Here is a 23,350-nt window from a genome sequence, read left to right on the forward strand (position 1 = left end):
GGTGGAGCAGGGTGTGATGGAGCAGAGTGTGATGGAGCAGCCTGTGATGGAGCAGGGTGTGGTGGAGCAGGGTGTGATGGAGCAGGGTGTGGTGGAGCAGCCTGTGATGGAGCAGGGTGTGATGGAGCAGGGTGTGATGGAGCAGGGTGTGATGGATCAGGGTGTAATGGAGCAGGGTGTGATGGAGCATGGTGTGGTGGAGCAGGGTGTGATGGAGCATGGTGTGGTGGAGCAGGGTGTGGTGGAGCATGGTGTGGTGGAGCAGGGTGTGATGGAGCAGGGTGTGGTGGAGCATGGTGTGATGGAGCAGTGTGTGATGGAGCAGGGTGTGATGGAGCAGGGTGTGGTGGAGCATGGTGTGATGGAGCAGTGTGTGATGGAGCAGGGTGTGATGGAGCAGGGTGTGGTGGAGCATGGTGTGGTGGAGCAGGGTGTGATGGAGCAGGGTGTGATGGAGCAGGGTGTGGTGGAGCAGGGTGTGATGGAGCAGGGTGTGATGGAGCAGGGTGTGGTGGAGCAGGGTGTGATGGAGCATGGTGTGGTGGAGCAGGGTGTGATGGAGCAGGGTGTGATGGAGCAGGGTGTGGTGGAGCAGGGTGTGGTGGAGCATGGTGTGGTGGAGCAGGGTGTGATGGAGCAGGGTGTGATGGAGCAGGGTGTGGTGGAGCAGGGTGTAATGGAGCAGGGTGTGATGGAGCATGGTGTGGTGGAGCAGGGTGTGGTGGAGCAGGGTGTGGTGGAGCATGGTGTGATGGAGCAGTGTGTGGTGGAGCAGGGTGTAATGGAGCAGGGTGTGATGGAGCAGGGTGTGATGGAGCATGGTGTGGTGGAGCAGGGTGTGATGGAGCAGGGAGTGGTGGAGCAGGGTGTGATGGAGCAGGGTGTGATGGAGCAGGGTGTGATGGAGCAGGGTGTGTTGGAGCAGCCTGTTGTGGAGCAGGGTGTGATGGAACTGGGTGTGTTGGAGCAGCCTGTTGTGGAGCAGGGTGTGTTGGAGCAGGGTGTGATGGAGCAGGGTGTGTTGGAGCAGCCTGTTGTGGAGCAGGGTGTGATGGAGCAGGGTGTGTTGGAGCAGCCTGTTGTGGAGCAGGGTGTGGTGGAGCAGGGTGTGTTGGAGCAGCCTGTTGTGGAGCAGGGTGTGATGGAACTGGGTGTGTTGGAGCAGCCTGTTGTGGAGCAGGGTGTGGTGGAGCAGGGTGTGTTGGAGCAGCCTGTTGTGGAGCAGGGTGTGATGGAACTGGGTGTGTTGGAGCAGCCTGTTGTGGAGCAGGGTGTGTTGGAGCAGGGTGTGATGGAGCAGGGTGTGATGGAGCAGGGTGTGTTGGAGCAGCCTGTTGTGGAGCAGGGTGTGATGGAACTGGGTGTGTTGGAGCAGCCTGTTGTGGAGCAGGGTGTGTTGGAGCAGGGTGTGATGGAGCAGGGTGTGTTGGAGCAGCCTGTTGTGGAGCAGGGTGTGATGGAGCAGGGTGTGTTGGAGCAGCCTGTTGTGGAGCAGGGTGTGGTGGAGCAGGGTGTGATGGAGCATGGTGTGATGGAGCAGGGTGTTTTGGAGCAGCCTGTTGTGGAGCAGGGTGTGATGGAGCTGGGTGTGATGGAGCAGGGTGTGGTGGAGCTGGGTGTGTTGGAGCAGGGTGTGGTGGAGCATGGTGTGATGGAGCAGAGTGTGGTGGAGCAGGGTGTGGTGGAGCAGAGTGTGGTGGAGCATGGTGTGGTGGAGCAGGGTGTGGTGGAGCAGCCTGTGGTGGAGCAGCCTGTGGTGGAGCAGGGTGTGTTGGAGCTAGGTGTGGTGGAGCAGGGTGTGATGGAGCAGGGTGTGGTGGAGCAGGGTGTGGTGGAGCATGGTGTGGTGGAGCAGGGTGTGATGGAGCATGGTGTGGTGGAGCAGGGTGTGATGGAGCAGGGTGTAATGGAGCAGGGTGTGATGGAGCATGGTGTGGTGGAGCAGGGTGTGATGGAGCAGGGTGTGATGGAGCAGGGTGTAATGGAGCAGGGTGTGATGGAGCATGGTGTGGTGGAGCAGGGTGTGATGGAGCATGGTGTGGTGGAGCAGGGTGTGATGGAGCAGGGTGTAATGGAGCAGGGTGTAATGGAGCAGGGTGTGATGGAGCAGGGTGTGGTGGAGCAGGGTGTGATGGAGCATGGTGTGGTGGAGCAGGGTGTGATGGAGCAGGGTGTGATGGAGCATGGTGTGGTGGAGCAGGGTGTAATGGAGCAGGGTGTGATGGAGCATGGTGTGGTGGAGCAGGGTGTGATGGAGCATGGTGTGGTGGAGCAGGGTGTGATGGAGCAGGGTGTGATGGAGCAGGGTGTGGTGGAGCAGGGTGTGATGGAGCATGGTGTGGTGGAGCAGGGTGTGATGGAGCAGGGTGTGGTGGAGCAGGGTGTAATGGAGCAGGGTGTGATGGAGCATGGTGTGGTGGAGCAGGGTGTGGTGGAGCAGGGTGTGGTGGAGCAGGGTGTGATGGAGCAGTGTGTGGTGGAGCAGGGTGTAATGGAGCAGGGTGTGATGGAGCATGGTGTGATGGAGCAGGGTGTGATGGAGCATGGTGTGGTGGAGCAGGGTGTGATGGAGCAGGGAGTGGTGGAGCAGGGTGTGGTGGAGCAGGGTGTGGTGGAGCAGGGTGTGATGGAGCAGGGTGTGATGGAGCAGGGTGTGTTGGAGCAGCCTGTTGTGGAGCAGGGTGTGATGGAACTGGGTGTGTTGGAGCAGGGTGTGATGGAGCTGGGTGTGTTGGAGCAGCCTGTTGTTGAGTAGGGTGTGTTGGAGCAGGGTGTGATGGAGCAGGGTGTGGTGGAGCAGGGTGTGATGGAGCAGATTGTGGTGGAGCAGGGTGTGTTGGAGCAGCCTGTTGTGGAGCAGGGTGTGATGGAACTGGGTGTGTTGGAGCAGCCTGTTGTGGAGCAGGGTGTGGTGGAGCAGGGTGTGGTGGAGCAGGGTGTGGTGGAGCATGGTGTGGTGGAGCAGGGTGTGATGGAGCATGGTGTGGTGGAGCAGGGTGTGATGGAGCAGGGTGTGATGGAGCAGGGTGTAATGGAGCAGGGTGTGATGGAGCATGGTGTGGTGGAGCAGGGTGTGATGGAGCATGGTGTGGTGGAGCAGGGTGTGATGGAGCAGGGTGTGATGGAGCATGGTGTGGTGGAGCAGGGTGTGATGGAGCAGGGTGTGGTGGAGCAGGGTGTGATGGAGCATGGTGTGGTGGAGCAGGGTGTGATGGAGCAGGGTGTGATGGAGCAGGGTGTGGTGGAGCAGGGTGTAATGGAGCAGGGTGTGATGGAGCATGGTGTGGTGGAGCAGGGTGTAATGGAGCAGGGTGTGATGGAGCAGGGTGTGATGGAGCAGGGTGTGATGGAGCATGGTGTGGTGGAGCAGGGTGTGATGGAGCAGGGAGTGGTGGAGCAGGGTGTGGTGGAGCAGGGTGTGGTGGAGCAGGGTGTGATGGAGCAGGGTGTGATGGAGCATGGTGTGTTGGAGCAGCCTGTTGTGGAGCAGGGTGTGATGGAACTGGGTGTGTTGGAGCAGCCTGTTGTGGAGCAGGGTGTGTTGGAGCAGGGTGTGATGGAGCAGGGTGTGTTGGAGCAGGGTGTGTTGGAGCAGCCTGTTGTGGAGCAGGGTGTGGTGGAGCAGGGTGTGTTGGAGCAGCCTGTTGTGGAGCAGGGTGTGATGGAACTGGGTGTGTTGGAGCAGCCTGTTGTGGAGCAGGGTGTGGTGGAGCAGGGTGTGTTGGAGCAGCCTGTTGTGGAGCAGGGTGTGATGGAACTGGGTGTGTTGGAGCAGCCTGTTGTGGAGCAGGGTGTGTTGGAGCAGGGTGTGATGGAGCACGGTGTGATGGAGCAGGGTGTGTTGGAGCAGCCTGTTGTGGAGCAGGGTGTGATGGAACTGGGTGTGTTGGAGCAGCCTGTTGTGGAGCAGGGTGTGTTGGAGCAGGGTGTGATGGAGCAGGGTGTGTTGGAGCAGCCTGTTGTGGAGCAGGGTGTGATGGAGCAGGGTGTGTTGGAGCAGCCTGTTGTGGAGCAGGGTGTGGTGGAGCAGGGTGTGATGGAGCATGGTGTGATGGAGCAGGGTGTTTTGGAGCAGCCTGTTGTGGAGCAGGGTGTGATGGAGCAGGGTGTGGTGGAGCTGGGTGTGTTGGAGCAGGGTGTGGTGGAGCTGGGTGTGATGGAGCAGGGTGTGGTGGAGCTGGGTGTGTTGGAGCAGGGTGTGGTGGAGCATGGTGTGATGGAGCAGAGTGTGGTGGAGCAGGGTGTGGTGGAGCAGGGTGTAGTGGAGCAGCCTGTGGTGGAGCAGCCTGTGGTGGAGCAGGGTGTGGTGGAGCAGGGTGTGGTGGAGCAGGGTGTGATGGAGCAGGGTGTGATGGAGCAGGGTGTGGTGGAGCAGGGTGTGGTGGAGCAGGGTGTGATGGAGCAGGGTGTGGTGGAGCAGGGTGTGATGGAGCAGGGTGTGATGGAGCAGGGTGTGATGGAGCAGGGTGTGGTGGAGCAGGGTGTGGTGGAGCAGGGTGTGATGGAGCAGGGTGTGGTGGAGCAGGGTGTGATGGAGCAGGGTGTGATGGAGCAGCCTGTGATGGAGCAGGGTGTGGTGGAGCAGCCTGTGATGGAGCAGGGTGTGGTGGAGCAGCCTGTGATGGAGCAGGGTGTGGTGGAGCAGGGTGTAGTGGAGCAGCCTGTGGTGGAGCAGGGTGTGATGGAGCAGGGTGTGGTGGAGCAGCCTGTGGTGGAGCAGGGTGTGGTGGAGCAGGGTGTAGTGGAGCAGCCTGTGGTGGAGCAGGGTGTGGTGGAGCAGCCTGTGGTGGAGCAGCCTGTGGTGGAGCAGGGTGTGATGGAGCAGGGTGTGGTGGAGCAGCCTGTGGTGGAGCAGCCTGTGGTGGAGCAGCCTGTGATGGAGCAGGGTGTGATGGAGCAGGGTGTGGTGGAGCATGGTGTGATGGAGCAGGGTGTGGTGGAGCAGCCTGTGATGGAGCAGGGTGTGGTGGAGCAGGGTGTGGTGGAGCAGGGTGTGATGGAGCAGGGTGTGATGGAGCAGGGTGTGGTGGAGCATGGTGTGATGGAGCAGGGTGTGGTGGAGCAGGGTGTGATGGAGCAGGGTGTGGTGGAGCAGGGTGTGATGGAGCAGGGTGTGATGGAGCAGGGTGTGGTGGAGCAGGGTGTGGTGGAGCAGGGTGTGATGGAGCAGGGTGTGGTGGAGCAGCCTGTGATGGAGCAGGGTGTGGTGGAGCAGCCTGTGATGGAGCAGGGTGTGGTGGAGCAGCCTGTGATGGAGCAGGGTGTGATGGAGCAGGGTGTGGTGGAGCAGGGTGTGGTGGAGCATGGTGTGATGGAGCAGGGTGTGGTGGAGCAGGGTGTGGTGGAGCAGGGTGTGATGGAGCAGTGTGTGGTGGAGCAGTGTGTGATGGAGCAGGGTGTGATGGAGCAGGGTGTGGTGGAGCAGGGTGTGGTGGAGCAGGGTGTGGTGGAGCAGGGTGTGATGGAGCAGTGTGTGGTGGAGCAGTGTGTGATGGAGCAGGGTGTGATGGAGCAGGGTGTGGTGGAGCAGGGTGTGATGGAGCAGTGTGTGGTGGAGCAGTGTGTGGTGGAGCAGGGTGTGATGGAGCAGGGTGTGGTGGAGCAGGGTGTGATGGAGCAGGGTGTGATGGAGCAGGGTGTGGTGGAGCAGCCTGTGATGGAGCAGGGTGTGGTGGAGCAGGGTGTGGTGGAGCAGGGTGTGGTGGAGCATGGTGTGATGGAGCAGGGTGTGGTGGAGCATGGTGTGATGGAGCAGGGTGTGGTGGAGCAGGGTGTGGTGGAGCATGGTGTGATGGAGCAGGGTGTGGTGGAGCAGCCTGTGATGGAGCAGGGTGTGATGGAGCAGGGTGTGGTGGAGCAGGGTGTGGTGGAGCATGGTGTGGTGGAGCAGGGTGTGGTGGAGCAGGGTGTGATGGAACAGGGTGTGATGGAGCAGGGTGTGGTGGAGCAGGGTGTGATGGAGCATGGTGTGTTGGAGCAGGGTGTGTTGGAGCTAGGTGTGGTGGAGCAGGGTGTGATGGAGCAGGGTGTGGTGGAGCAGCCTGTGGTGGAGCAGGGTGTGATGGAGCAGGGTGTGGTGGAGCAGGGTGTGATGGAGCAGGGTGTGATGGAGCAGGGTGTGGTGGAGCAGGGTGTGATGGAGCAGGGTGTGGTGGAGCCGGGTGTGGTGGAGCATGGTGTGGTGGAGCAGGGTGTGGTGGAGCATGGTGTGATGGAGCAGGGTGTGATGGAGCAGTGTGTTGTGGAGCAGGGTGTTGTGGAGCAGGGTGTGATGGAGCAGGGTGTGGTGGAGCATGGTGTGATGGAGCAGGGTGTGGTGGAGCAGGGTGTGATGGAGCAGGGTGTGGTGGAGCAGCCTGTGGTGGAGCAGCCTGTGGTGGAGCATGGTGTGATGGAGCAGGGTGTGGTGGAGCAGGGTGTGATGGAGCAGGGTGTGGTGGAGCAGCCTGTGATGGAGCAGGGTGTGGTGGAGCAGCCTGTGATGGAGCAGGGTTTGGTGGAGCAGCCTGTGATGGAGCAGGGTGTGATGGAGCAGGGTGTGGTGGAGCAGGGTGTTGTGGAGCAGGGTGTGGTGGAGCAGGGTGTGATGGAGCAGGGTGTTGTGGAGCAGGGTGTTGTGGAGCAGGGTGTGGTGGAGCAGCCTGTGGTGGAGCAGCCTGTGGTGGAGCATGGTGTGATGGAGCAGGGTGTGGTGGAGCAGGGTGTGATGGAGCAGGGTGTGGTGGAGCAGCCTGTGATGGAGCAGGGTTTGGTGGAGCAGCCTGTGATGGAGCAGGGTGTGATGGAGCAGGGTGTGGTGGAGCAGGGTGTTGTGGAGCAGGGTGTGGTGGAGCAGGGTGTGATGGAGCAGGGTGTTGTGGAGCAGGGTGTTGTGGAGCAGGGTGTGATGGAGCAGGGTGTGATGGAGCAGGGTGTGGTGGAGCAGGGTGTGGTGGAGCAGCCTGTGGTGGAGCAGGGTGTGGTGGAGCAGGGTGTGATGGAGCAGGGTGTGGTGGAGCAGGGTGTGGTGGAGCAGCCTGTGATGGAGCAGGGTGTGATGGAGCAGGGTGTGGTGGAGCAGGGTGTGATGGAGCAGGGTGTGGTGGAGCAGCCTGTGATGGAGCAGGGTGTGGTGGAGCAGGGTGTGGTGGAGCAGCCTGTGGTGGAGCAGGGCGTGATGGAGCAGGGCGTGGTGGAGCAGGGTGTGGTGGAGCAGGGTGTGGTGGAGCAGGGTGTGATGGAGCAGGGCGTGATGGAGCAGGGTGTGGTGGAGCAGGGTGTGATGGAGCAGGGTGTGATGGAGCAGCCTGTGGTGGAGCAGGGTGTGATGGAGCAGGGTGTGGTGGAGCAGCCTGTGGTGGAGCAGGGTGTGATGGAGCATGGTGTGGTGGAGCAGGGTGTGGTGGAGCAGCCTGTGGTGGAGCAGGGTGTGATGGAGCATGGTGTGGTGGAGCAGATTGTGGTGGAGCAGGGTGTGATGGAGCAGGGTGTGATGGAGCAGGGTGTGATGGAGCATGGTGTGGTGGAGCAGATTGTGGTGGAGCAGGGTGTGATGGAGCAGGGTGTGATGGAGCAGCCTGTGGTGGAGCAGGGTGTGATGGAGCAGGGTGTGATGGAGCATGGTGTGGTGGAGCAGGGTGTGATGGAGCAGGGTGTGATGGAGCAGGGTGTGGTGGAGCAGGGTGTGATGGAGCAGGGTGTGGTGGAGCAGCCTGTGGTGGAGCAGGGTGTGGTGGAGCAGGGTGTGGTGGAGCAGGGTGTGGTGGAGCAGCCTGTGGTGGAGCAGGGTGTGGTGGAGCAGCCTGTGATGGAGCAGGGTGTGATGGAGCATGGTGTGATGGAGCAGGGTGTGGTGGAGCAGGGTGTGATGGAGCAGCCTGTGGTGGAGCAGGGTGTGATGGAGCAGCCTGTGGTGGAGCAGCCTGTGGTGGAGCAGTGTGTGATGGAGCATGGTGTGGTGGAGCAGCCTGTGGTGGAGCAGGGTGTAATGGAGCAGGGTGTGGTGGAGCAGGGTGTGGTGGAGCAGGGTGTGGTGGAGCAGCCTGTGGTGGAGCAGGGTGTGATGGAGCAGGGTGTGATGGAGCAGGGTGTTGTGGAGCAGGGTGTGATGGAGCAGCCTGTGGTGGAGCAGGGTGTGGTGGAGCAGGGTGTGGTGGAGCAGCCTGTGGTGGAGCAGGGTGTGGTGGAGCAGGGTGTGGTGGAGCAGCCTGTGGTGGAGCAGGGTGTGATGGAGCAGCCTGTGGTGGAGCATGGTGTGATGGAGCAGGGTGTGGTGGAGCAGCCTGTGGTGGAGCAGGGTGTGGTGGAGCAGCCTGTGGTGGAGCAGGGTGTGGTGGAGCAGCCTGTGGTGGAGCAGGGTGTGATGGAGCAGGGTGTGATGGAGCAGGGTGTGATGGAGCAGGGTGTGATGGAGCAGCCTGTGGTGGAGCAGGGTGTGGTGGAGCAGGGTGTGATGGAGCAGGGTGTGGTGGAGCAGGGTGTGGTGGAGCAGGGTGTGATGGAGCAGGGTGTGGTGGAGCAGCCTGTGGTGGAGCAGATTGTGGTGGAGCAGGGTGTGATGGAGCAGGGTGTGGTGGAGCAGGGTGTGGTGGAGCAGGGTGTGGTGGAGCAGCCTGTGGTGGAGCAGATTGTGGTGGAGCAGGGTGTGATGGAGGATGGTTTTGAGGATGGTTTTGTCTCTTTTCTGATCTTGATGTATGAAGATGCTTCTTGTTTGATCAAAGTGGGTGGGGGGCTGAGCTGTCCAGTTAAGGTTTAGAGAGGGGTGTCCGCTGTCTGAACACCTGTACACTATCTCTATTGAACCACTATTACATCGGTTAAGCTCTCAGTTATCGGGTCTCTTGCTACCGGGTTTATCTCATCGCCCTTCGCTGGTACTCTCCGCCTATGCAGATGACATTACGGTGTTGGTCAGGAACCAGAGGGATGTGGATCAGCTAAAGAGCAGTCTGGACTTATTCGCTCAGGTTTCTGCAGCTAAGGTTAACTGGAGAAAGAGTGAGACTGCACTGGTTGGACAGTAGGCTGACAATCCCACTCTGCCTACTGTCCCCATCTGAGGCATTCTGCCTGAATGCCTCAGATGGGGGAACCAGGGGCTGAAGGTTTTCGGTGTTTATTTGGGAAGCGAGGTTTACCAGGAAAAGAATTGGGAGGGCATCATGGAGAGAGTGTGTACTACGTTGTCCAACTGGACGTGGTTGCTGCCTCAGCTGTCCTACAGGGGGAGGGTCCTATTGGCTGACAACCTGGTCTGGTTTGGCCTATTTAGCATTTATTTAGCACCTGTTTGGTAGGGAATCTCGATTATGACAAAAATGATAATCTCGATTATTTTGACTGAAATTGAGATCTCGATTATTTAACACAATTATCCAGTATTTTTAAACAACGCTGCGCGTCGTGGTGTTCTAGACTCCGTGTCGTGCATTATAACCGTCTAATGGACGGTTCCAAGTTGTTTAATCTGCTTTTACTGCTTATATAGGAACTATTTTATCTTGGCCTGGATGTACGTTTTATACCAAACAACTGCTGTCAGGCTGCAGCGCGTTTCTCTCATTCACCTTTTAAAAGACGGCTGATCTGAACCAGCTGGTTAACGCGTTGCTATGGTAACGCCCCGTAACGGAGGGATATTACAGTGTTTAACTGGCCGAACTATGTATAGGAAAATAATGCAGCCAGTTGTCACTGACAATGGTATAAACTATGTTTAGGTGAACTTCCACAACCTACTGCAGTTATTCTACATGGACCTGCAGCCGGAGCCGACTGAGACTGGCCGCCTGGGAGTGCTTTAGGACGGGAGAGGCTCCCGCTGCTCCTTCCTTACAGCAACTGCAGAACAATATGTGCCTTCAAGTCAGTCGCCAAAACACCAGAAAAGTCTCTAATAACTCCAGTAAAAGTTGCTAGATTTGTCGCTAAATCTCCAGATTTAGCAAGAAAGTCTCCAAGTTGGCAACAGTGTCTGAATGAAAGCAAAGCGGCTGTGGGAGGAGTTTACAGCACAGCGCTGCAACGCCAGAGACGCTCGATTAGCAGCTGAAGACAGCAGGAGAGGAAACTGCAGAGAGAACAATAATCACACCCTTTTATTTTTATCATCGTTGGAAACCCAGATCGTACTGAGATTAAAATCCGATTAATCACCCAGACCTACAGTTTAGCACCTGTTGAGCTGCGTCTGGACTCTGTTTTACCATCTCAGCTGCTCTTCGAACCGTTATTACAGCAGTCTGCTAAACAAATGCAAATTAGCATTTTTGTGGAAAACGCGTTTAAAACATGTTAAAGTGGAAATGAAACAGTCAAGCAAACTAACATTATTTACTGGACTCAGTCATCATCTCATCAATAATAATATTCCAAATGTGAAAAATATTAACATATACAAGAAAAACGTAGTTTAGTTTTATCTTTTGTAGCAAGAGCACTGCCATCTTGCCATACTGTAAACGGAGACGTCATGGGGTTGGTTGGTTTGGCGGTCCTGATGAGAGTCCCGTTGTGCGCATCAAATTAACAGAGACAACAGAGTAAACAATGGAGACTAGTGAACCAAAAGAGAAGAGGAGGCAGAAGGCGGGGCACTACTGCGTTGCTCCCGGGTGTAAAAATGAGTTTTACAGAGTTCGGGCGGGGGGCAAAACAGCTTATTTTCACAAACGTCCGCTAAAAAGAAGAACTGTGCTTCTGCGCTGGTTGAAAGCACAGAAGAGGAAGAACCCTCCGATTGGCCACGAGTCTTGTTTGGATTTGTTCAACAAGTTTATATAAATTTAACTTAAAGGCTTTTTTAATCTTTAAACTTTATTGTAATAACAAAAGTACAGTTTTTATACACTAACAATGTTTAGACAGCAGGAAACAACTTCACACATAAGACGAGCTCCTCATGTTATTGTTAGCTAACGCTATTGTTTAGCTTGTCATTAGCTAGCAGTGTTAGCCGGGAACAAAATAAATTTAGACGTTTTATTAGCTAATTGCAAATGGAAATATTGTTTGCATCTTTTCCATCATATTACTGTTTCACTGCAGTGTTTATTTTATTTGAGATTAAACCAGCAGTGATTACTAACATTAGCTAGCTTTTCTAACAGTTAGCTTCTGTTAACCGGACGCTCCAGTGTCTCCGCTCGGACATCCTTCAGGGACAGCATGGCCACCGCCAACACGTCCACCTCCCGGCACAGTAGATCAAACGTGCGGACTTCAGTTATGCACGATTTACCGCGCTAGACATGGTCTAAGTCAGCGTCTTGGCAGCAGATCGACTCCACTATTGTGGGCATCGCAGAACAGCAGCCACACCTACACCAGGTGGTCGTACCGACCCGCTCCGCCCCATAGAGAAGCACCGGCTCCGCATCTTCCTCCTCCCTCCTCATCACTGCTCAACTCATCCGGCTCGAAAGCGTAGGCAATGGGGTTATTATATTCACTCAGTCTTTCAGTTTGGTCCTCCATTGTACCACTCTTATTAATCGTGTTACTGCTTTAGGTAGAATGGATTCATTCAGCTCGCAGCCAAAGAACCAACCAACCCCGTGACGTCACCGTTTACGGTACTGCAAGATGGCGGCGCTCTTGCTACAATAGATAAAACTAAACTACGGTTTTCTTGTATATGTTAATATTTGTCACGTTTGTAATATTAATTTTGATGAGATTATGACAGGGTCTAGTAAATAATGTTAGTTTGCTTGACTGTTTCTTTTCCACTTTAAAGTAATTACTTACTGAAAAAATTGAATCTGTGATGTTTTGTTGTAGATTTTTAGTAAAATATTAATCTAACACTGGAGGGAAAAGTCCAATTGTCATGTGGTCAAACTGGTAATAAAAAGGATAAAATACTGCTGTTTTTGGAGTTCCTGTTTCGGCCTGACGTTAGGCTGAGGTCGTGCAGGTTTTAGGAGCCGTATGGGGGTTTAATGACCTGACCGCCACCCACCAAGGTGTCTGTCCGTTGACAGACACAGCAGTTGAAATGAAGATTATTTATCCCAGATGGAACCTGTGATAAAAAGCTGTGCTAATGTCGAAGTGCTACGCCGCAGGATAAGGTAAAAAAAACTGGGAGATTTGGGACGTTTAAACACCGTCTGTCCTTTTGCTCCTAATTTCCACTTAAAATTAAGATTTTCTGTGCCTGCAACTTCATGAGGCTTTATCAGCGCTGCTGGGGCCTGTTCCACCTGACCGTGGGGGGCTCTGGCTGGGGCCCCCCTCTTGGCCACCCCCTGGGTGGATGCATGGCTGGCTCCAGAGAGGGGTGGTTGGGGTCTGTGCTTGGGGACGGCTGCTGGCTGCCCGGGTCTCAGGGTTCTGCTGGCTTTCCTCTCGCCTTTATGTGGTCACATTGTGTGGGCGGGGCCACATTAGCATGATCACTCCTCTCTGAACACGTTCCACTCTGTATGTTCTGCATGTGCCACAGTCACTGAGTCGTCTGCAGGTTCATTTACTAACAGCAGCTGGTTTTCTTCCTGTGTGTCTGATCTAACTTGTGAGCTCTGGGTTTTACTGACAGTTGACGGCTTCATCCTCCCGCAGGGGGAACATGACTCCAGTGTGTGTAGGTGTATGGATGTGTGTATATATAAGTGGGTGTGTATGTGTGTTGATATACATGCAAATGTCTGTAGGTTGTTCTTTCTCTCTACAAGGTGTTTTCTGTTTTCTCTTCTTTTCGATTCTCTTTCTTTCCCTCTTCTGTCCTCTCCGGTCCGGTCCAGCAGTACAAACTTTGTAATACAAACAATTATGAAAAATAAATAGAAAAATAAAATCAGAATCCAGAATATCAAGGGGAGCATTATATCCATAAAGCTTCCTTTGGCAAAGTAAATCAGCTCAGCAGAACACAGCATCCAAATCATCATTCTGCTGCTTCAATGCTGGACAAGACAAAATAAACTAAAACTTTGGTTTCATGCTGAGTAAAAGGAAAATATCTTGGTGTCGCTTCCTTTCTTGTATTCAGAAAGTTCTTTTATGTTTGGTTTCGTGAATGCAGCGTAAACCAGCAGGTCCAGATGTCTGCAGGTCCAGATGTCTGCAGGTCTAGATGCGTTCAGGTCCAGATGTCTGCAGGTCCAGATGTTTGCAGGTCCAGATGCCTTCAGGTCCAGATGTCTGCAGGTCCAGATGTCTGCAGGTCTAGATGCGTTCAGGTCCAGATGTCTGCAGGTCTAGATGCGTTCAGGTCCAGATGTCTGCAGGTCCAGATGTTTGCAGGTCCAGATGCCTTCAGGTCCAGATGTCTGCAGGTCCAGATGTCTGCTGGTCCAGATGTCTGCAGGTCCAGATGTCTGCAGGTCTAGATGCGTTCAGGTCCAGATGTCTGCAGGTCTAGATGCGTTCAGGTCCAGATGTCTGCAGGTCTAGATGTCTGCAGGTCCAGATGTCTGCTGGTCCAGATGTCTGCAGGTCCAGATGTCTGCAGGTCTAGATGCGTTCAGGTCCAGATGTCTGCAGGTCTAGATGCGTTCAGGTCCAGATGTCTGCAGGTCCAGATGTTTGCAGGTCCAGATGCCTTCAGGTCCAGATGTCTGCAGGTCCAGATGTCTGCTGGTCCAGATGTCTGCAGGTCCAGATGTCTGCAGGTCTAGATGTCTGCAGGTCCAGATGTCTGCTGGTCCAGATGTCTGCAGGTCTAGATGCGTTCAGGTCCAGATGTCTGCAGGTCCAGATGCCTGCAGGTCCAGATGTTTGCAGGTCCAGATGCCTTCAGGTCCAGATGTCTGCAGGTCTAGATGTCTGCAGGTCCAGATGTCTGCTGGTCCAGATGTCTGCAGGTCCAGATGTCTGCTGGTCCAGATGTCTGCAGGTCCAGATGTCTGCAGGTCCAGATGTCTGCAGGTCCAGATGTCTGCAGGTCTAGATGTCTGCTGGTCCAGATGTCTGCTGGTCCAGATGTCTGCAGGTCTAGATGTCTGCAGGTCCAGATGTCTGCTGGTCCAGATGTCTGCAGGTCTAGATGCGTTCAGGTCCAGATGTCTGCAGGTCCAGATGTTTGCAGGTCCAGATGTCTGCAGGTCTAGATGTCTGCAGGTCTAGATGTCTGCAGGTCCAGATGTCTGCTGGTCCAGATGTCTGCTGGTCCAGATGCCTTCAGGTCCAGATGCCTTCAGGTCCAGATGCCTGCAGGTCCAGATGTCTGCAGGTCCAGATGCCTTCAGGTCCAGATGTCTGCAGGTCTAGATGTCTGCAGGTCCAGATGTCTGCAGGTCCAGATGCCTTCAGGTCCAGATGTCTGCAGGTCTAGATGTCTGCAGGTCCAGATGTCTGCAGGTCTAGATGTCTGCTGGTCCAGATGTCTGCAGGTCTAGATGCGTTCAGGTCCAGATGTCTGCAGGTCCAGATGTCTGCAGGTCCAGATGTCTGCAGGTCCAGATGTCTGCAGGTCTAGATGTCTGCTGGTCCAGATGTCTGCAGGTCTAGATGCCTTCAGGTCCAGATGTCTGCAGGTCTAGATGTCTGCAGGTCCAGAGGTCTGCAGGTCTAGATGTCTGCTGGTCCAGATGTCTGCAGGTCCAGATGCCTTCAGGTCCAGATGCCTTCAGGTCCAGATGTCTGCAGGTCTAGATGTCTGCAGGTCTAGATGTCTGCAGGTCCAGATGTCTGCAGGTCCAGATGTCTGCAGGTCTAGATGCGTTCAGGTCCAGATGTCTGCAGGTCTAGATGCGTTCAGGTCCAGATGCCTTCAGGTCCAGATGCCTTCAGGTCCAGATGTTTGCAGGTCCAGATGCCTTCAGGTCCAGATGTCTGCAGGTCCAGATGTCTGCAGGTCTAGATGCGTTCAGGTCCAGATGTCTGCAGGTCCAGATGTTTGCAGGTCCAGATGCCTTCAGGTCCAGATGTCTGCAGGTCTAGATGCGTTCAGGTCCAGATGTCTGCTGGTCCAGATGTCTGCAGGTCCAGATGCGTTCAGGTCCAGATGTCTGCAGGTCCAGATGTCTGCAGGTCTAGATGCGTTCAGGTCCAGATGTCTGCTGGTCCAGATGTCTGCAGGTCCAGATGCGTTCAGGTCCAGATGTCTGCAGGTCTAGATGTCTGCAGGTCCAGATGTCTGCAGGTCTAGATGCGTTCAGGTCCAGATGTCTGCAGGTCCAGATGTCTGCAGGTCCAGATGCGTTCAGGTCCAGATGTCTGCAGGTCCAGATGTCTGCTGGTCCAGATGTCTGCAGGTCTAGATGCGTTCAGGTCCAGATGTCTGCAGGTCCAGATGTCTGCAGGTCCAGATGTCTGCAGGTCTAGATGCGTTCAGGTCCAGATGTCTGCAGGTCCAGATGTCTGCTGGTCCAGATGTCTGCAGGTCTAGATGCGTTCAGGTCCAGATGTCTGCAGGTCCAGATGTCTGCAGGTCCAGATGTCTGCAGGTCTAGATGTCTGCAGGTCCAGATGTCTGCAGGTCTAGATGCGTTCAGGTCTAGATGCCTGCAGGTCCAGATGTCTGCAGGTCCAGATGCCTGCAGGTCCAGATGCCTGCAGGTCCAGATGCCTGCAGGTCTAGATGCCTGCAGGTCCAGATGCCTGCAGGTCCAGATGTCTGCAGGTCTAGATGCGTTCAGGTCCAGATGTCTGCAGGTCCAGATGTCTGCAGGTCCAGATGCCTTCAGGTCCAGATGCCTTCAGGTCCAGATGTCTGCAGGTCCAGATGCCTGCAGGTCCAGATGCCTGCAGGTCCAGATGCCTGCAGGTCCAGATGCCTGCAGGTCCAGATGCCTGCAGGTCCAGATGTGCAGTAATGCATGTCCTGCTGCAGCAGCTCCTCCAGGGTGGACATGTCTCTCAGGTCCTGCAGTGACCAGCTCTCCCTGCTCTCTTCACCTGTCCAGGTGCAATATTTGAGGAGAACGCAGCGCGGGATGATGAGGTGTTCCAGCTCGCCGTGTCGGATCTCAGCCTGAGCGACGACATCCTGCAGAGCGAGAAGATCACACACTCCATAAAGCTCATCGAGCCCAACAACCCCTTCCAGGCGGTGCAGGAAGGTAAGAGCTGCTGCTTTCTATCTAGGACTTTGGAACTGGGACGGCGTGCAGAGGGTCCGCTCTGCTGCTCCGCCTCCGATTGTGGTGATGGCTGTTTTACTGAGAAACAAACTGCTGGCTGATCAGACGGGAACTGCAACCTGACGTCAGCGTAGCTGCAGCATCGTCTCATCCAACCAGGGAGCATCACGGCCGTCTGTTCATGTGAGACGGAAAGCAGCTTCAGCTGTGGGAAAGTTTTTCCTGCTCGCTGCAGCAGGATCTTCATCCATGAGGTTTGCTGCTGAAGAAGAGCACAGAGACGTCGCTCTTACCTCTCATTGTGCTGAAAGTGCATGTGGAGTTTATTCTACGTCCACACTGGCCTGGAACTCAGCTCAGAGGCCTCCAGAGGCCCCCAGACCCCGAGAGGGCTCGTACCTTTCTCTCCCTCTTCACCTCCACCAGATAATGTTCCTTTAAAGGAAACCTCTAAAGGAGTATAAACTGACTACGGAAAGTCTGAAGGGACAAAATAAAACTCTTCACTGCAAGAAAAGTCTCCACTGCAGCACTGCAGAGATATTTTGATCGTAATCCAGAATGATAGAGATGATGCTTCTGATTTTCTGGATATAAAACAATAAAATGAAATGAAGAGGTTAAAATAACATCATTGTTTCCATGTTTGTCAACATCAGGATTGATTTCAGACGGTGATGAAGAAACGAGGATGCCTGGTGGACGGGGTAAAGCCAGGGACATTAGGACAACTTCAAAAAAATTATCTAAAAACAATTAAAAAAAATAAAAGCAATAAAAGTAAAACAATCAAAATAAAATCAGATTTAAAAATCCAGCTTAACAAACTTCAGTCCAGATTTGAAGGCAGATACAGAGGAGGCCAGTCTAACGTGTAGAGGAGGATCATTCCACAGTTCAGGTGCTGCCAAAGACCTGCTTCCCTCCTCGCTACAGATCCGCCTTCACCTGCTGGAGTTTTAAAGCCGTTTCTCACCTCGCCTGTTGTCTCTGCGTGCAGAAACGCCTCCTTCAGCTTGGCGGCTTCGTGCCGTCGGCTCCGTCCGTCCCCGGGGGTCCAGGCGCGATGCTGCGTGGCGAGCTCCTCTCATTCCTCTGTTTACTTCATCCACACATGCATATGGAAAACATGGACGCTATCAGCAAACCTTCTGTTGATTCTGTGGAGAATGTCTCTGAAAGCATCTGTCAAAGCAATCCGCTCGGATTCCATGCCTGCAGTTCCCAACGCAGAGCCGTCTCTCCATCTAATCAAGGAGTCTGCTGGATCTGCAGGCGCGGCGTGTTTTCCTCTGCCGGCGGGTCGAGTCCCTGACTGAGAGGTGAGCTAGAGAATTGTGTAACAGATCCACTCAGATGAAGAATGCCGTTTGTCTTCTGATGAGAGTATTTATGGAGGCGGGAATAAACCCGGACCACAGACGCCGCACATCTCACCAGCTTATGAGGCTACAAGCTGCAGTGGATTTAAATCCAATAATTTACTTCATAACAAGCTTTTCTGTCTTTACAAGCTCATTTTCTGCGTCTTTTGCTCAGCAGTTTACGATGCTGCTCGGGTCCAAGCTAGTGGAGCTAGCAGACTGCTACTGCTTGCCTCCAGCAGGATGCTAGCTTCTGCCTGGTCGCCTGGCTTTCAGTAAAGTTAGCTAGCCGAGTGTTAAACGTGTTTTATAGCAACGCTCTGCAGGACTCCACACGATGAATTAGTACCATTCTCATCTTCCTCTGTTCTTCTTCTCTCCTCCACTCTTTGACAACAACTTCTCCCAATGCTTAATGCTCCATAAATCCCATCATGTCAGTACCGGCAGCCCTAATGGCCCGTCCTAAACTGGCCAAGTCACTCATACATGGAACATTTACATCCAGCTGCTGTAAGACGACAGCATCAGTGGAGGGCCATATTTCCTCTTCATCACAGCTAACTGGAGATGGGCTGACAGCAATAAGGCCTTCAGTGGTGCCATAGATCAGTGGCGGGCCATCTGCTTGTCATGTCTGATTGGGGACATAAATGTAACTCTGTTTTAAAGTCTCCAGTGACCGAGAGCGTTTGGACAAGGAAGAGTCGGGAGGTTGTGCAGAGGTGAGGAAGGAGCCTCGCTGCAGTCTGTCGGGCTTGTTTTTCATTTACACATAAAAGCAGAATATTTAACCCATTAGAAGGGCTTGGATTGGCCACATTTCCCAGTCTGACTTGTAGTAGTTCAGGCCACTGTAGATGCTTCAAAGCTCCAGAGGAAAATCCAGACGGCCGTCAGCCAGCTAGTGTTGAACGCCGAGGCGGCGAGAGCAGCTTCCAGATTAGATGGTGTGGAGCTAAAACCTGCAGCAGGAGACCGGCTGCGTGGAGAACAATGAGCTGTGTGGATTGCATCGGCGACGGGAGACTGGGTTGCATCGGCGACGGGAGACTGGGTTGCATCGGCGACGGGAGACTGGGTTGTATTGGTGACCGGTGACTGGGTTGTATCGGAGACTGGGTTGTATTGGTGACCGGTGACTGGGTTGTATCGGTGACTGGGTTGTATTGGTGACCGGTGACTGGGTTGTATCGGAGACTGGGTTGTATCGGCGACGGGAGACTGGGTTGTATTGGTGACCGGAGACTGGGTTGTATCAGTGACGGGAGACTGGGTTGTATCGGAGACTGGGTTGTATCGGCGACGGGAGACTGGGTTGTATCGGCGACGGGAGACTGGGTTGTATCGGTGACGGGAGACTGGGTGGTATCGGTGACGGGAGACTGGGTTGTATCAGTGACGGGAGACTGGGTGGTATCGGTGACGGGAGACTGGGTTGTATCAGTGACGGGAGACTGGGTTGTATCGAAGACTGGGTTGTATTGGTGACGGGAGACTGGGTTGTATTGGTGACCGGAGACTGGGTTGTATCGGCGACGGGAGACTGGGTTGTATCAGTGACTGGGTTGTATCAGTGACTGGGTTGTATCAGTGACGGGAGACTGGGTTGTATTGGTGACGGGAGACTGGGTTGTATCGGCGACGGGAGACTGGGTTGTATCAGTGACGGGAGACTGGGTGGTATCGGTGACGGGAGACTGGGTTGTATCAGTGACGGGAGACTGGGTGGTATCGGTGACGGGAGACTGGGTTGTATCAGTGACGGGAGACTGGGTGGTATCGGTGACGGGAGACTGGGTTGTATCAGTGACGGGAGACTGGGTTGTATCGGAGACTGGGTTGTATTGGTGACGGGAGACTGGGTTGTATCGGAGACTGGGTTGTATCGGAGACTGGGTTGTATTGGTGACGGGAGACTGGGTTGTATCAGTGACGGGAGACTGGGTTGTATCAGTGACGGGAGACTGGGTGGTATCGGTGACGGGAGACTGGGTTGTATCAGTGACGGGAGACTGGGTTGTATCGGAGACTGGGTTGTATCGGAGACTGGGTTGTATCGGCGACGGGAGACTGGGTTGTATCGGAGACTGGGTTGTATCGGAGACTGGGTTGTATCGGAGACTGGGTTGTATTGGTGACCGGAGACTGGGTTGTATCGGCGACGGGAGACTGGGTTGTATCAGTGACTGGGTTGTATCAGTGACTGGGTTGTATCAGTGACGGGAGACTGGGTTGTATCGGCGACGGGAGACTGGGTTGTATCAGTGACGGGAGACTGGGTGGTATCGGTGACGGGAGACTGGGTGGTATCGGAGACTGGGTTGTATTGGTGACCGGAGACTGGGTTGTATCGGCGACGGGAGACTGGGTTGTATCAGTGACGGGAGACTGGGTTGTATCGGTGACGGGAGACTGGGTTGTATCGGCGACGGGAGACTGGGTTGTATCGGCGACGGGAGACTGGGTTGTATCAGTGATGGGAGACTGGGTTGTATCGGTGATGGGAGACTGGGTTGTATCGGTGATGGGAGACTGGGTTGTATCGGCGACGGGAGACTGGGTTGTATCGGTGACGGGAGACTGGGTTGTATCAGTGACGGGAGACTGGGTGGTATCGGTGACGGGAGACTGGGTTGTATCAGTGACGGGTGACTGGGTTGTATCGGAGACTGGGTTGTATCGGAGACTGGGTTGTATCGGAGACTGGGTTGTATCGGTGACTGGGTTGTATCGGCGACGGGAGACTGGGTTGTATCGGCGACGGGAGACTGGGTTGTATCGGAGACTGGGTTGTATTGGTGACGGGAGACTGGGTTGTATCGGCGACGGGAGACTGGGTTGTATCGGAGACTGGGTTGTATCGGCGACGGGAGACTGGGTTGTATCGGCGACGGGAGACTGGGTTGTATCGGAGACTGGGTTGTATTGGTGACGGGAGACTGGGTTGTATCGGCGACGGGAGACTGGGTTGTATCGGAGACTGGGTTGTATCGGAGACTGGGTTGTATTGGTGACCGGAGACTGGGTTGTATCGGCGACGGGAGACTGGGTTGTATCAGTGACTGGGTTGTATCAGTGACTGGGTTGTATCAGTGACTGGGTTGTATCGGTGACGGGAGACTGGGTTGTATCGGTGACGGGAGACTGGGTTGTATTGGTGACGGGAGACTGGGTTGTATTGGTGACGGGAGACTGGGTTGTATCGGCGACGGGAGACTGGGTTGTATCGGTGACGGGAGACTGGGTGGTATCGGTGACGGGAGACTGGGTGGTATCGGTGACGGGAGACTGGGTTGTATCAGTGACGGGAGACTGGGTTGTATCAGTGACGGGAGACTGGGTTGTATCCGCGACGGGAGACTGGGTTGTATCGGAGACTGGGTTGTATCGGAGACTGGGTTGTATCGGTGACCGGAGACTGGGTTGTATCGGCGACGGGAGACTGGGTTGTATCAGTGACTGGGTTGTATCAGTGACTGGGTTGTATCAGTGACTGGGTTGTATCAGTGACTGGGTTGTATCAGTGACGGGAGACTGGGTTGTATCGGTGACGGGAGACTGGGTTGTATTGGTGACGGGAGACTGGGTTGTATCGGCGACGGGAGACTGGGTTGTATCGGCGACGGGAGACTGGGTTGTATCAGTGATGGGAGACTGGGTTGTATCGGTGATGGGAGACTGGGTTGTATCGGCGACGGGAGACTGGGTTGTATCGGCGACGGGAGACTGGGTTGTATCAGTGACGGGAGACTGGGTTGTATCGGTGACGGGAGACTGGGTTGTATCAGTGACGGGAGACTGGGTTGTATCAGTGACGGGAGACTGGGTTGTATCGGAGACTGGGTTGTATCGGTGACGGGAGACTGGGTTGTATCGGAGACTGGGTTGTATCGGCGACGGGAGACTGGGTTGTATCGGCGACGGGAGACTGGGTTGTATCGGCGACGGGAGACTGGGTTGTATCGGTGACTGGGTTGTATCAGTGATGGGAGACTGGGTTGTATCGGAGACTGGGTTGTATCGGTGACTGGGTTGTATCGGTGATGGGAGACTGGGTTGTATCGGCGACGGGAGACTGGGTTGTATCGGAGACTGGGTTGTATCGGTGACTGGGTTGTATCGGTGATGGGAGACTGGGTTGTATCGGAGACTGGGTTGTATCGGTGACTGGGTTGTATCGGTGATGGGAGACTGGGTTGTATCGGCGACGGGAGACTGGGTTGTATCGGCGACGGGAGACTGGGTTGTATCGGAGACGGGAGACTGGGTTGTATCGGTGACTGGGTTGTATCGGTGATGGGAGACTGGGTTGTATCGGAGACTGGGTTGTATCGGTGACTGGGTTGTATCGGTGACGGGAGACTGGGTTGTATCGGTGATGGGAGACTGGGTTGTATCGGTGATGGGAGACTGGGTTGTATCGGCGACGGGAGACTGGGTTGTATCGGCGACGGGAGACTGGGTTGTATCGGAGACGGGAGACTGGGTTGTATCGGTGACGGGAGACTGGGTTGTATCGGTGACGGGAGACTGGGTTGTATCAGTGACGGGAGACTGGGTTGTATCGGTGACTGGGTTGTATCGTGACGGGAGACTGGGTTGTATCCGCGACGGGAGACTGGGTTGTATCGGTGACTGGGTTGTATCGGTGACTGGGTTGTATCGGTGACGGGAGACTGGGTTGTATCGGTGACTGGGTTGTATCGTGACGGGAGACTGGGTTGTATCGGCGACGGGAGACTGGGTTGTATCGGTGACTGGGTTGTATCGGTGACTGGGTTGTATCGGTGACGGGAGACTGGGTTGTATCGGTGACTGGGTTGTATCGGTGACGGGAGACTGGGTTGTATCGGTGACTGGGTTGTATCGGTGACGGGAGACTGGGTTGTATCGGTGACTGGGTTGTATCGGTGACGGGAGACTGGGTTGTATCGGTGACTGGGTTGTATCGGTGACGGGAGACTGGGTTGTAACGCGCTGATGTAACGTTTTAGTGAACATGCTGCGAACAACGCAGTCGGGTCACCCCCTCTGTGTCTTCATGATGATTTCATGACAGAAACGTAGCATGGCAGGAACATAGACACGGAAACATTACCTTGTCCCTGATGGAGGACCTGGTCTACCTGTCCCTGGTGGAGGACCTGGTCTACCTGTCCCTGGTGGAGGACCTGGTCTACCTGTCCCTGATGGAGGACCTGGTCTACTTGTCCTTGATGGAGGACCTGGTCTACCTGTCCCTGATGGAGGACCTGGTCTACATGTCCCTGATGGAGGACCTGGTCTACCTGTCCCTGGTGGAGGACCTGGTCTACCTGTCCCTGGTGGAGGACCTGGTCTACCTGTCCCTGATGGAGGACCTGGTCTACTTGTCCTTGATGGAGGACCTGGTCTACCTGTCCCTGATGGAGGACCTGGTCTACATGTCCCTGATGGAGGACCTGGTCTACCTGTCCCTGGTGGAGGACCTGGTCTACCTGTCCCTGATGGAGGACCTGGTCTACATGTCCCTGATGGAGGACCTGGTCTACCTGTCCCTGATGGAGGACCTGGTCTACCTGTCCCTGGTGGAGGACCTGGTCTACCTGTCCCTGATGGAGGACCTGGTCTACATGTCCCTGATGGAGGACCTGGTCTACCTGTCCCTGATGGAGGACCTGGTCTACCTGTCCCTGGTGGAGGACCTGGTCTACCTGTCCCTGATGGAGGACCTGGTCTACCTGTCCCTGGTGGAGGACCTGGTCTACCTGTCCCTGATGGAGGACCTGGTCTACATGTCCCTGATGGAGGACCTGGTCTACCTGTCCCTGATGGAGGACCTGGTCTACCTGTCCCTGGTGGAGGACCTGGTCTACCTGTCCCTGATGGAGGACCTGGTCTACATGTCCCTGGTGGAGGACCTGGTCTACCTGTCCCTGATGGAGGACCTGGTCTACATGTCCCTGATGGAGGACCTGGTCTACCTGTCCCTGA

General features: G+C 55.1%; 1 protein-coding gene across 1 annotated transcript in view; it reads left to right on the forward strand.

Annotated features, from left to right (window-relative positions):
* Positions 1 to 23,350, forward strand: part of LOC306771819 (glutamate receptor ionotropic, delta-1-like) — a gene marked incomplete at both ends in the record, with an annotated part of 685,025 nt that overhangs the window by 49,448 nt on the left and 612,227 nt on the right. Inside the window, one exon of the mRNA XM_079261138.1 lies at positions 15,834 to 15,989. Within this exon, the coding sequence (XP_079117264.1) occupies positions 15,834 to 15,989 (156 nt within the window). The remainder of the gene's footprint in view (positions 1 to 15,833; positions 15,990 to 23,350) is intronic.

Source organism: Telmatherina bonti (genome assembly GCF_933228915.1).
Source record: "Telmatherina bonti genome assembly, chromosome: 21".
Taxonomy (NCBI): domain Eukaryota; kingdom Metazoa; phylum Chordata; class Actinopteri; order Atheriniformes; family Telmatherinidae; genus Telmatherina; species Telmatherina bonti.